The sequence below is a fragment of the Callospermophilus lateralis genome, chromosome 6, assembly GCF_048772815.1.
Source record: "Callospermophilus lateralis isolate mCalLat2 chromosome 6, mCalLat2.hap1, whole genome shotgun sequence".
Taxonomy (NCBI): Eukaryota; Metazoa; Chordata; class Mammalia; order Rodentia; family Sciuridae; genus Callospermophilus; species Callospermophilus lateralis.
In genome coordinates, this window is record NC_135310.1 from 102,715,320 (window position 1) to 102,730,141 (window position 14,822).

The following is a 14,822-nucleotide window of genomic DNA, read 5'->3' on the forward strand; positions in this document are numbered from 1 at the left end:
GCTATGGCTGGCTTTGAACTTGTGATCCTCTTGCCTCAGCTTCCTGAGCCACTAGACTTATAGACATGCACCACCATGCCCAGCTGAGCCATTATTTTAAATGATGCAAGAGATGGAAAGAAAAAGATTCTATAACAGGGAATCAAGAGAGGAATGTGTGCTTTTAAGAATAGTATCAGAAAAGCTAAAAATACCTCGGATCAATCCAGACTTGCTTGAATGCCTAGCACTACAGAGAAGACTTTCCAAGTTTAAAGCCAGAATTCAAGACCTCTATAAGGGTACCCATATTATTTTCCTCATTATCTACATTTATGTATGATTGTTCCTGATGTTTACAACTATGTCCCAGAGTAATGAAGAAATACTGTTGTTTTTAACAACATCTAGACAACCAAAGAAGGGAATACAGGTCATTTTTCAAAAAGATTTATAAGCCCCAGAAATTTAAGATTTATCCCTTGGCTATCCTGAAAACTTGATAATCCAGAACAACTGGCAACTAAACCTTGTCTTGCTGGGGAAGGTTTAACTATGTCATGTGTTAGACTATTGGCACTCCTGAGAGAAAAGCAGATGTACCTGCTTATTTTGAACTTGATTTTTCAGAGTCCTCCAGGATCATTATATTTGGCTCTTTCTGTTTTAAGTTATTTTTTCTCTTTCTGAAGAATGAAAAAAATGGGTTTAGAAGTATAAAATACCATATTTAACACACATTGCAAGTAAGTTATAAAATCAGGATCTACACTGAACCAGGATGCTCTTCAAAAATAATAGCGTAGGGCCAGGATTGTGGCTCAGTGGCAGAGCGCTTGCCTTGCATGTATGAGGCACTGGGTTCAATCCTCAGCACCACATAAATATAAATAAATAATGGTATTGTGTCCATCTACAACTAAAAAAAAAAAAAAAAAGTATCAGCATAATTGGCTACTTTCTCCAAATAATTTTAAGTGTTGCAAATAGTACATAAATTTTATGGTATCTTAGATAAGGAAAGTCATAAGAGGCGTTACTAATTCAGGATGCTCTTAGAGTTGGTTTGAGCTGGAAACCTGCAGTAAACTGGTCACATGTATTATTGCCCAGTGATCAAGATGGTGTTTACCCTCCTGGCTAGATTTTTCTCCTAACATCTCATTTGTCATTCCAGGCACTTCGATATCCTTACTTTCAGGTTGGACATCCACTAGGCAGCACCACACAGAGCCTTCAGGATTCAGGAAAGTCACAGAAAGATGTCCTGGAAAAGAAAGGCCCACCTCCTCTCATCAAACCAGTCCCTCCAGCCCAGCCACCAACCAAGCCACACACCAGAATTTCTTCCCGACAGCAACAAGCTGGCCAGCCCCCTCAGCATCTCATCTACCCCTACAAAGCAGAAGCCTCCAGGACAGACCACCCAAGTCATCTTCAGGAAGACAAGCCGAGCCCGCTGCTCTTCCCATCCCTCCACAGCAAGAATCCTCAGTCGGTAAGCAGCAAGAGTTTGTGTCTCCTGATTCCTCCTTATTCTTCTTCTGACTTACATATTACGTGAAGTATTTTCTTTTTTGCTACATAAGGCCCAAATATAATTCATTTATCTTTGCAATAGCACTTGTGAAGAGAATTTGGTTCAAGGTCTAAATAGGAATTGTGAAGAGACCTTTGGTTCTAGGTCTAAATTCAAGTTTAGGCTCTGCCTCTTGATAGTGGTGCCATTCCTGGAATCAGTTGAGGTAATGGCTGAGAACTGGATTCTGCCGCCAGATCACTAGAGTTTCAAATCTTGGCCCTGGTATTTAATATCTCAGTGACCCTGAGCAAGTTACTTAGCTTTTCCACTCTTCCTCACCTCATCTGTAAAATACAAATAATAATAGCCTTTTTTGATATAATTGTTGTAAGGACTAAATAAGTTAATACTTAAGCAGAATTTAGAATGGCATCTGGCATATAGTTAGAACTCAGTAAGTGTTAGTAGTCATTGTTATTATTAATCCCTATAGACACAGTTTTATCACCTATAAAAAGAAGATCATAACACATATCTTGTCCTCCAGGCAGTGTGGTTCATGAGGATCAAAGGTCATGAAGCTTGTGAAGATGTTTCAAAAATCACAGGGAGGCACAGTGGTGCATGCCTATAATCCCAGCAACTCAGGAGGCTGAAGCAGTAGGATCACAAGTTCAAGGCCAGCCTAAGCAACTTAATGAGACCCTGTCTCAAAATAAAAAATAAAAAGGGTTGAGGATGTAGCTCAGTGACAAAGTGCCGATGGGTTTAATCCCCGGTACCAAAAAAAAAAAAACAACAATAACAATAACAACAAAAAAAAACCCATAAGATACCTCCTGGTTGCTATTCGTATTACTGGTATAAATGGATACTGTTAATGCTGAGCTATTAATTGAGCCCAGATCTTTCATTTCTTGGGCTGGTTTTCAAAAGGAAACAATGAGTGTTAGATTCAGTAGAATGATAACCTGACAAGGGATTGTAGTTATCATTAGCTTTGTAATACTATCTGAAGAGTCTAAAACTTTCATGCGAAAGAGGTACCTTTCTGTCAACTAGTAGTCACTGAGTCTGGGCTCCCAACCAGCAAAATGTGGATGTTGCCAGAGGTAGCAGGGTTAGTATGTTGCTCACTTTACCCCAGCCTATGTTTTGGTAGTGGTGCCTATTTGGAAATTTGCTGTGGTAGCTATTTTGTAGTCAAAGATAGTGTCCAGATCTACTGAGAAGGCAAAGCAGGCATTATTGGCACTATTTTCTATAAAAGAGCAGGATGGCTGACACCTTAGCTATAATCTCTTACGTCTCTATGGAAACAGCAGAAATCATAGTAAGTCTCAGGGATGAGGCCCAAATGAGAATCCAGCCATCTTCCAAGTGTGTAAGAAGAATTCTAAGATTCCTTTTTTAAAACCTTGTGTTACATAGCTTAGTGCACTCAATGGCTGGCAACCAATGAAATCTGTCAGAGTAGGTGAGAGACAGGAGGTCTGGGAATGTATATTCCACAAGTGTCCTTTCAGATAAGCAGTGAATATTGAAGAATGCTGTGCCTCAGGATCCTGCTTTTCATTACAAAGGGAGTTCACGGTAGGAATTATTCCTGGTTGAACTCCATTAATGCCAGTATTGCTTTTTTCCTCCCCCATCCTTGTATGCACAGAAAATCCTGGCTGGCCTGGAACACAAAAATGGTGAGATCAAGCCAAAGAGTAGGAGAAGATGGGGTCTCATATCCAGGTCAACAAAGGATTCTGATGACTGGGCTGAGCTGGACGACTTGGATTTCAGTCCATCCTTCACCAGGATTGACCTGAAAAACAAGAAAAGACAGAGTGATGATGCTCTTTGCAGGCAAGTGTGCTGCTTATACCTGTGAACAGAGTGAATCTGGGATTTGTGATTATCTGTACCTGTCAGATGATGTTCATTCTCTCTCTCTCTCTCTCTCTCTCTCTCTCTCTCTCTTGCTCGCTTGCTCGCTCTCACTCTCTGATTCTCTGTACCTGTCAGATGATGTTCATTCTCTCTCTCTCTCTCTCTCTCTCTCTCACACACACACACACACACACACACACATACACACACACACATTCTCTCTATGATTTAAATCATGTTTTTTTTTTTATTCAGATTTGAGAGTGTTTTGGACCTGAAGCCCTCTGAGCCTGTGGGTACAGGAAATAGTGCCCCCATCCAGACTTCTTATCAGAGGCGAGACACACCAACTCTGAGATCTGCAGCCAAACAGCACTACTTGAAGCACTCTCGATACTTGCCTGGTAACATAAGTGACTTTCCTTTACTTTGATCAGTGACAAGAAATCTTGTCCTTGGAATTACATATTCAGAAAGATTCTGTTTTGGGAGGCAAGTTCTTCCAAATTGGTTCTTGTTCCAACTCAGTACACGAATATAGATAATAATATCTTGTTACTTCTCTATTTAAAACCCTTCAACAGCTTCCCATTGCTCATGAAAATTGAAATCCAATTTTTTTTACCAGGTCAAAAGATGCCTCATGGTACCAACTATAGCCTCATTTTTTGCTATGCCCTGGGCACAATGACCTCTGCCAGAATTGGTAGTAAAATCATAGAAATATTTGCTGAGTCCTGGTTCTCACATTCTTACCATGTATTTATTCTTACCATGTAAATTTCTTACCTGAGGTAAGAAATTTGGAAATATTTGGAAAAAATATAGGAAACTAGGTCCAGCCTCAGAGGAGGGAGGAATTGCCAAGAACTAAGAAACATGTCTGAAACTCTCCATCAGGTCAGGTTTAGGAGAAATTGCCAGTCAGGAAGCTGTGAGAGGAGCTTAGTAACACCCTTTGGCAGAGGGCTTAGGTTTAGTGGGTACCTGAGCCTCTCTCTAGATTCTTCATGATCTAAACTAACAAATTCATTAAATTAGTAACTATGTATTGAACATCTACTGTATGCTAAGCACTGGGAATATTACCATGAACAAAACAGCCAACCAGGGCCCCTAGGATGCACAACCCCATGGAACTCCTTCTCATCAGAGTCTCCACAGTGGCTTCACACAGCAGCCTGCAGACAAAGCCCTCAGGCATGTGCAACTTGGATCCTAGTGGAGAAGAGAGACTTTGGTGCAGAGACAAGCAATAATCAGATAGTAATAAAGTGGTCAGGAAAGGCCTCTCCGAGCAAGTGGCTCTTATCTGGGCCCCCAAAGAAGGAGAAAGAACCAAATATACAGAAAGAAAATGTGGGGCAGCAGAAATAGCAGCACAAGGCCTTGAGGCAGGAGAAGGATTAATGTGTGAGAGAAATAGCAGAGGCCAGTGTGCCAGAGCATGGCAAGAGAGGAGGCCATGTAGTATAGAGTGTGAGACATTTTGGGGGGCCTTGGAAGAAATTTGGATTCATTTCATCAGCAATGGGAAAGCTTGAAGGGTGTTAACTGGAAGAGTGAATTGGGTTTTTATACATCTGTGCACTGAGTGGGTGAAGGCCTGCAAGCCACAGCTGTTATCTAGACAAGGGAAGTGGTAGCCAGAGCTGGAGGTACAGTCATCGGGGAAGAGATGGGGTGGGTACATTGGGTCCCCCTATACATTCAAGTTTTCACTGTTGGATTAAGAAAAGGGCAAATACTATCAGACTTCATAAGTATTGACATTGTGTTCTAGAGGACTGGCCTGACAGTTCCCAGGATGACCTGGGAGAAGAGATCAGATGATGGGTGTAGAGGGGTCCAGGCATGAGGGAACCACAGTAACCACAGGCAAAAAGATCAAGGAGTGAATTGGAAAGTTGTTTATTTTTGGCTGTGGGGCAGCAGGAGAAGGATAAAAGAGGTATTTAGACTTTCAGTTTTGAAATAGTTGCAGTGTCTGACATAAGTGGGATTACTTCTAAACTTAGGGGGAGAGGAATGAGTCTTGAGATCAAATTGATCAAGGTCAAAGTCAAGTCAGCTTGTTTTGGGAGGCTTTGAATGTGAGGGACCAGAGTTTGTGAGAGTTGGTGGTGCAAACCAACATCATTAGCATGTGACAGTGAGAATGGTCCAGGGGAGGTAAGAAGATGAAGCCTCAGAGGACAAAGAAAGAGGAGAGCAGCAGGTTGAAGAGCTGGGGTGTGGGGGTGGGGAAGAGGAAGGAAGAGAACCTGGACAGGTGACAAAAATGAAGTTGTCTGGAAAGGGGGAAGATTAGACTTCCCAGGACCACTGAAGCCAGGACAGTGCGAGAAGGTCAAGACAAGGGACAAGAGATCTTTCTCAGGCTACCCAAAAATCAGACACATACTAACCTCCTTTGCCCTCTGTTAGATGACATCATCAGTCAGATTTTGCTTTGATTTTTGCACCATAGGTAGTTTTTGATCAGTTGGGTTCAGTTTCATTTGTGATGTCCAGTACAAGATTAAATGTGTATTTTGCATTTTAAATAAAGTGCATTGTGTATAAATAAGACATGTGACATGATAATACGGATAACATGTATCTAGTAAGAAGTGGCAAATTAACACCCAGCATCTCATGTCATTAGCTTTTTTCCCCCCAGTGGCAAGAAAAGCTAGATTCTACTCATTAGTACAAATCCTGTGTGCTGTACAATTTTATTACCTATGGTCCTCGTGTTGCACGTTAGATCTTTAGACTTGTTCATCCTACATATCTGCTGTATATGACCTACATCATCTCCCTATTTTTTCTCCTTATTCCACCCCTGGAAGCTACCACCCCTGGGAACTACTATGTGTGGTCTCTGCATATTTTTTTTTTTTTTTGGTAGATCCCACATATAAGTGAGATCATGCATTATTTTTCTTTCTGGCTTATTGCATTTAGCATAATGTCCTCCAGGCTCATCCATGTTGTGGCAAATGGTAAAATCTCATTCTCTTTTAGGGATGAATAATATTCCATAGTATAAATGTATTATAGTTACTTTATCCATTTGTCTGTTGTATTTTGCTTTATAAAACCATTTCTTCTCTATTAGGAATAAATATAAGAAATGGCATGCTCCCAAATCCAGGCAAAGACTTTATTCCATCTAACCCATGGTCCAGTTCTGGTTTGTCTGGAAAGTCTTCAGGGACAGTATCAGTAATCAGCAAAATAAATTCAGGTGAGTATTGGTTACTAACCCCTAAATGTCAAAAAGCAGATTCGTATGTGGCTAAGTGGGTATAGAGAGAGATGGGACAAGGCCTCTTTTGTATAGGGACGTGGACCTTTTTCGAAACCCTTCCCTCTTCTCCCTTTCTTGGCAGCATACCATGGGGCTCAGCCAGCCCCCATGGGGGTCTGCCCTTGAGGATAGCTATGGAGTGAGGCCTGATGTACTATGGGCAGCGGCCTTCAGAGGTAGATGTTGAGCATGGGGCCATTTTCCTTGTTCCCAATGAAACTTTGTTGATGACCCAGCCTTAGGCCTAGGACATCAGCATCCCTGCTGGTTGGAAGGTGGACTGTTTGGAAAGCTGTCCCCATTTTTTTTCTTTTAAATGAGTCTTTCAAATTGACTGACTCCATTCTCAGTATACCTGTTTGCCATGTTGTGTTTCCCCTGCCACATGCTATTTCCCCTGCAGAATGGCCAAGTAAACATCTGGAGTTCACTTTCCCCACTTTTACCCGTTAGGGTTCCTTTATTTTTAAGGAGCACACACAAAAAAGTAGAAGATAATATATCAATACCCATGTACCCACCACCTGGTTAAAGAAGTCAAATTTTGCATATACATGAAGCCCAGTGGCTAGGTCTTTCCCTCCTCCATTCAGACTGCCTCACACCAGCCTGATTTAGGTGTTTATTATTCCTGTACATTAAAAAAAAAAAAAAAAAGTGTGAGATTCATATGTTTCACATGTTTTCAAGTTTAAATGAACACAATCCTGGATCACCACTTCAATCATTTTAATAAATGTGTGTGTAGCAATTATATATGTACATACATGTGTATATCATTGTAGATTATATGACTGTATAATACTATAACTTATTATACTAGATCATTATTTATTCTTTCTCTTCTTGACAAACATGTAAGTTGTTTACGGTTTTTACTATTAGAAGGAGTGCTGAAATGAACAGTATTGTATCCTATTTTGTGCACGTATGCAAGGGTTTCTCTGCTGGAATAAACTCTTTAGGTATACTTATGTTTGGCTTTACAGATATTGCCAAATTGCTCTCCAGCAGGGTAATGGAGTTGCACTTCATCCTTGATGCTACTTGGTACTGTCAAATCTAAAATTTGTGCTAAATCTGATGAATGTGAAATGGTATCTTACTGTGGTTTAAACTTGCATGTCTTGTTTACTGATGGGGTTCATCATCTTTTTTGTGTGTTGATTCTACTTTTTTCCCCTTTTGTTATTTCTTCAAATTCTCTTCTTGGTTTTCTTCATATCTTTCTTATTCACCAGAACCGCAAAATGTGCTCCAGCTGACAGCATAGTTCCTCACACATGCATTCCAGGCCATTTTCCCACTCTGCCCTAGGCAATGGCTGAGAGCCTTCCATGTTATGCAGACAGAGCAACTGCACCACTTATTAACTCCTCCCCAGGGATGAAACTTCTGTTCATGTAATGGCCAGGAATAACATTTTTTATCATTATTTGTGTACCTTTAAGCCCTAATAATAAACATTATAGATATTTACCCACCCAATAGTAATTGATTATTGCTATATACAAGTTATATAATTAACCTACTAGAACACAAAAATAAAGTCCCTGCCCTTAACACATTTACATGGAAATGACATCAACGACAAATATAGTTCATATTTTTATTAAGGAGTAATTTCTTGATTATCAGTAAGAGTATTTAGTGTTTAATTATTTATAATACCTAAATAATTAGGACAATCTTTGTGTTGCTCAGGAAGCAAATGGTTAACTTAGTTATGTTAAGCTATAATTTTGAATTTGTATACTGACATGGAAGGATACTATATGGGTGGAAAAAGCAAATTTCAGAAGAGGCTAAGCTTACTTTTACAAAAAACAAAGGAATATGTTACATATCATTTCTCTTTCTTTTTTCTTTTTCTGATACTGGGGATTCAACCCACTTACCACTTAACTACATCCCCAGTCCTTTTTATTTTTTATTCTGAGACAGAGTCCCACTAAGTTACCCATGCTGGCTTCAAACTTTCTATCCTCCTACCTCAGCCTCCCAAGTATCTGGGATTATAGGTGTGTGCCTGGCTTCAAATAATCCTTTTTTCATTTAACAAGCAACCCCCCACTTGGTTGCCAGCTATGGGAGCAGCACTGTCTTTGCCCCTCCTTACCTTCCTGAGAGTGTGGCATGGTGGAATGCTCAATTCAGAATTCACTGTTTTCATCATGCTTTTTTTTTAACCCCTAAAAGTAAAATTTTAATTCTTTATTGTTCTGCACAGCTGTCCTTTAACTCTGTTGGTGTCATATGAATATGCCTTTGTAGTAACAAGCTTTTGCTTTTGTAAATTAGTTGGTTCCAGCTCTACAAGTTCTAGTGGACTGACTGGAAATTATATCCCTTCCTTTCTGAAAAAAGAAATCGGTTCTGCTATGCAGAGGGTACACCTAGCATCTATTCCAGATCCTTCCCCAGGTAGGTTCTACTTCGAATTATTCATAAATTGATTCAATAATTAACTGAACAATTGCTTTGTGCTAGTCCTGTTGTAACCCTGAAATGAGCTAGAATGTGCTAGAACTCCTGGTCCTGGGAGAACTTGCAGACAATGAGTGAGTAGAATAAGTACAACATGTAGTAAGTCAGATGCTCATAAGTACTAAGGAAAAAATAAAACAGGCAGGAAGTGTAGGGATGGTGGAGGTGGGAGTGTGGGGTGCAGATTGCAGTTTTAGGCAAAGGAGCCAAAGAAGAGCTTACTGCAAAGGAGTTATTGAGTAAAGATCTGAAGGAAGCATGAACAAGCATGCAAAATGGGTAAGACTGTTGCAGACATGGAATTCTTGAGTGCACAGGCTTTGAAGCAGAAGTGCCTGGCAAACTCGAGGACTAGCAAGGAGGTCAGAGTGCAAGAGGAGCATGAGTGAAAAAGTAGCAAGAGGAGGACAAGGGTGACTGAGAGGCCCAAGGGTATGAGGCCCTGGGGCAAGCCACTCACTCTCTGTAAGCATGTTTTCACTAACTGAAGGACAAGGGATCGACCTGAGGCTTTTGAGCAGAGTAACATTATCTGAGCACCATCTTCACAGTCTTGCTCAGGCTTCTGGTTATCATTTGAATAAGTAAGAAGAGGGTTGGGACCAGGAGTCTTTTCTAGTTATCCAGGCAGGAAATCATGCTAGTTTAGGCCATTGTATCAATAGTTGATTTGGTAAAAGTGGTAAGTGGGATCTCAGAAAAAGAAAGGAGTCATCTGTACTTTTGGCTTGACAACTCTACTTAACTGAGAAAGGGAAGACTAGAGAAAAAGACAAATGCTCTTTTTGAATTTCTCATTTTCTGACATTTTTGTTACCATGAGACATTTATCTGTGCTTTGATTGTTTGTATCTCTTATCATCAGACCAGCCTTTCTCTTCCATTGCAGGTTATTCTTCCCTGAAGGCTATGAGACCTCATCCTGGGCGACCTTTTTTCCACACCCAGCCTAGAAGCAATCCGGGGTTGATCCCACGGCCTCCAGCCGCCCAACCAGTGCATGGCCGGACAGACTGGGCTTCCAAGTACCCATCTCGGAGATGACTGTCTCAGCAACCAGGCCCTTGGTCAGGGAGAGCAGGACACTTTCCCTTGACTGACTATGTTCCACCCACAAGAGACATGTTGATGATACAAAGGCAAACCAACACTTTATGGTTATTCTTCTGAACTAAGACATTTCAATATTCTTTTTTAAAGTTTTTTTTTAACATTGATTTGAATGCAGTACCTTTTTTGTATAAAATTATTTTATTCTAAAACTGGGTCCCATTATTTTCTTAAACAACAGCATTTTGTACATATGGGTTATGTTTTAGCATTTTATACAGTTCAACTTTGTAATGACCTTTTTAAAGATTAAGTGTTTTTCCTTTGGGGTTCCAGGTAATATTTTATACAGATTTTGAAAAATGTAATACTATTGATGCAGTATTGCAATAGGGGTGCAATTTTAAGGCTATGACTTAAGGGTTATCTACTCCATACGTGCGAGTATTGTGAAGTGATTACATTTAAATATGGCTTGTTAGGTGCTTCAGGCTTTCTTGGACTGACCTTAGGAAAGTGATCCTCTGCTTTTCTTAATATCCTGTCATCGGTTTGATTTTTTTTCATACTATGGTTATAATTCATTTTGTTTTATTTTTGTTCCCCAGAACAAAGAACTCTACATAAAATTTTTTTGGAAATTTTTACAATACCCTTTAATGTGATTGCAGATATCCAAATGAATCATACTAAGCCGTCACATTCTATTTTCTTCCATTTTTGAAATCAAATTGTATATATGTATACACACATACACAAATTTTAGATATATAAAAGGGCAGCTTTTGGGGTCAAATGGTTTTCAACATAAAGGGATTCACACAGCACAGTCAATTAAACTTATATGCCCTTGCCAAGATACATGATCAAAAATACCAAGTTCCAAAGCAACAGAAAAATTTTTATTGTAATAACTGAGATGGAATCTTGCATCAGCTCAGTTCTCTAGACATGGTTAGGAGCAGCTCATAAATAATCTATCCTAGCCAAATTCTCAGGACAATTTGGGGAAGAGAAAAGATTTAGAGCAGGGGTCCCACTGACCTAGGAAACCACGATTATCGTAATGTTAGTGTCCATAGTGTGCCACATTTGAACTCCTAACCTGCATAGTTTCTTTCAAGAGTGAGAACTCTATTTGTTGGACAGAGGCTATTCCATTGAGAGGAATGTTTACAGCAGTTTTGCAAATGACAAAGCTAGTTTGGAGACAGAAAAAGACAGAAGATCCACTCCCATCCATCTCTGTATAGTGTAAGCACTTCTGCCTCCCCTCACAGTTACCTCAGAGGCAAGAGGGACAGTCATCACCAGTGAATGCGATAGTGACCTCAACAGCATTATCGTTTCACATTCTCCCAGGGCTCAAAGTACTCTTTTGGTTCCAGGTTCTAGGATACAGCAAGCTGAACCATATGAAGTGATCTAATTGGTAGGTTAAAATGATTGGTAGGTTAAGTGAATGTAGATACTTTCATATGGTTCAAACTAGTAAGTTGGCAAATGACTGCTTGGTGTATTAGTGATATGTGGCAGCCTGAACACATTATCATGACTTCCAAAGGGCTCTAACCTAAAATCAGGGAGTAATTTATGCTTTGGAGAATCTGACTCAGAAATGTACTTGACCAAGCACTATGATGGTGAAGGCCATGAGAGAAGCACATAATGGATGTGAATTTGACAGATAATATTTTCCTGTTAACAAGCTGGCGGCAAAGCTTCGGAAAATGTATATGCAAGCACAACTTGAAGCTGAATTAATTTCTGTATTATATTCTTAACTTGTTATCTAAAGCAACAGAAAATGTGTTTTCAGAGATGAGTCCTTTACTGTGAGGTTAATATTTATTTTTCTCTTTGTATTATATATAAAAGGTCAATTAATCTGAAACCTTGCCCAGCTTGCTGGAAAGCTGGTTTTAAATTGTAAATACCTACCCCTTAGAAAAACTAATGGATTGTCAATGCCATATTCTCTGTATTCTAGCTTGTGTTAAGGTCAGTACTTTATTTTAAATTGAAAAACCTAGTTACCTGGTTATTATACATTGTAAAATTGTTTTCCTAATACTTTTATAAGGTCCACCTTCAGAGAATACTTCATTTTCTTCCTTTTATCTTTTCCTTCATTTGCCAGCAAACACCTTCCCCTGGGAAGCTAAACATGTTTATCAAGTCAAAAACCTGATGTGCAGTTGATAAAACTAGATTACCGAAAAAATAAACTTTAAAAGAGCTAGCAAAATCCAGTATAGTATTCTTTGCTATCCCCCAAATAGGTAAAGGACAAATTGTATATACAAGCTATATAGTATAAAAGGAAATAGGGACCATTTTTTGTTAAGTGAAAAATAAAATGTTACCTGTTGCATATATTTTTATTTGCTATAGAATTATAAAATGAAAGCAAGACATCAACAGGAGTGATGAGTTCTTATGTACCTATCCAATGACTATACCTCATTTACAGTCAGAAAGCTTTCGGAATGTCAGATATGGTACAGGGTGGCTCTCGTTCCACATCCAAAGGTTTGGTGACAGTGGTGTGCTGAGGGGCACAGCAAGCACAACAGGGAAACTGCATTTCCATAAAAGCTATTCTACTCTTGGCATGATTATTCATTTTATATTAAAATTCCTTTCACTACCAAGCCCTCACCCAGCTCAAGTATGGTAGGATTTACATAGGCAGAAAATTGAGCTTGAAACAATTTTTTTTGACACATTGCTTGCCTAAAGGACCACATAGATCTAAAAAAGTGACACTGTGTCATCTTCTGAAATTATATGAATTTGAATACAATCAAGGCAACGTGAGTCAAACAACATCATTGTTTCATTTTTAAGTGCAAATACAGCTACTGTTGATATTAATGTGCACCTGGTTTTCATATGAAGTAGCACTTTCTTTCATCATCAAGCCATTCAATTGTGCCATGTAGAAGAGGGAGAGGAAAGAAAGGCAGACTGTGTGCTTCAGCTTGGTGTATGGCCAAAAGCAATATGTTTATAATAAAATGTTTGACATACTAATTGTTTTATATCATTTTAAGCATACTGTAGCAACTTGTTTGTTTACTATATGTGCTTAGTTTTTAGAATTATTTTTACAATTTCCAACCAAATGTACTGTACATTTATATAATTTATTGTGAGGACCTTCTCATGGAAACCATCAAGGAGACAAACTGGGGGCAAATATCACATTAATCTGTATTATCGATTTCTTAAAGACACTGTGCTAATGTGAATTTAAAATGACCTGAATAAATATATCTGTTATCTCAATACAGATAGCAGTTTGGTCACCTGAGTTGATTACAATGGATTAACTGAGAATATATTTATTTATAAAGCAAACATTCATAATAATGAGAAGATTGGAGGGCAGAAACCACTGAAGCAAGATCATTCTGAAATAAAATGTCATTTTTTGAATAGTTTGTCCTAAGGTGTTTAATAATGTTAACTTTATGTAAGGAAAATTCTCCTGCTCCAAATAAAGTTACAGTTTAACAAAAAACTGATTTGAGTATTTTGTTCCTGTTCTTATATTCTTCATCAAAAAAACTTTGAGGATGGGGCTGGTATAGTGCTTTTTTAGCATATGCAAGACAATGGGTTTTATTCTCAGCGCTACGATAAATAAATTAAATAAATAAAATAAATAAATAAATAAATAAAATAAAAATGTAACTGTAGTAGTTCCTAATTTTCATATTTTAGTTAGTTCATTTGGAACTTTGATATTTATAACTTCTTAATCCTAGTATAGTGTTACTGCTGTGAAATTGGAAGCATACACTTGGAGTAGCAATATGAATATTTATTTTGCAATTAAAGGATTTTTTAAAATTTTAATTCATTATATATAACAATGGAATGCATTATAATTCATATTACACATAGAGCACAATTTTTCATATCTCTGGTTGTATACAAAGTACATTCATACTATTTGTGTCTTCATACATGTACTTAAGGTAATGATGTCCATCTCATTCCACAGTTTTTCCTACCACCATTCCCCCTTCCTTCCCCTCCCACACCTATCTACAGTTCATCTCATCCTCCCATGCCCTCCCCCGAATTATGAATCAACATCCTTAAATCAGGGGAAACATTCAGCATTTGTTTTGGGGGGGATTAGCTAACTTCACTTAGCATTATATTCTTCAACTCTCTCCATTTACCTGCAAAGGGATTTTTTTTTTTTTTTTTTTTTTTTTTAGGCTTTAGCTAGTTAGGTGAATGGGGACATTTTTTAAAAAGCTGATCAAAGCAATTTTTGTTGCTGATTTCATCATGCTTGTTTTTTTTTTTTTTCACCTTTTCACTGCAAATTTATATATAACTGAAACCTTCAAAAGAAATTCATAATTCATGAACCATATATAGAATGCTACAGGAAATTCATTTTCTAAACATTCTTTGAATCCTTGAGAGATTTTGTAGGAACATAATCTACCAATCAAACATAATGATGAAGCCCTAAATGTGTCCCTCACATTGGAACGTGGCTGATCCCTATGGTACTTCAATGAGCATTCGTCTAAACTTTTGGCAATCCTGACCCTTCAAAAGTCTGGCACCTTTCAAGATCTC

General features: G+C 38.5%; 1 protein-coding gene across 1 annotated transcript in view; it reads left to right on the forward strand.

Moving 5' to 3' along the window:
• The window catches only part of Cilk1 (ciliogenesis associated kinase 1), a 38,383-nt gene extending 24,874 nt beyond the window's left edge, over window positions 1-13,509 (forward strand). The window contains exons 8-13 of the mRNA XM_076858589.1: window positions 1,157-1,477; window positions 3,168-3,358; window positions 3,638-3,786; window positions 6,486-6,614; window positions 8,979-9,101; window positions 10,054-13,509. Coding sequence (XP_076714704.1) covers window positions 1,157-1,477; window positions 3,168-3,358; window positions 3,638-3,786; window positions 6,486-6,614; window positions 8,979-9,101; window positions 10,054-10,208 — 1,068 coding nt within the window. The 3' untranslated portion in view covers window positions 10,209-13,509. The remainder of the gene's footprint in view (window positions 1-1,156; window positions 1,478-3,167; window positions 3,359-3,637; window positions 3,787-6,485; window positions 6,615-8,978; window positions 9,102-10,053) is intronic.
• Window positions 13,510-14,822: the final 1,313 nt, after the last annotated feature.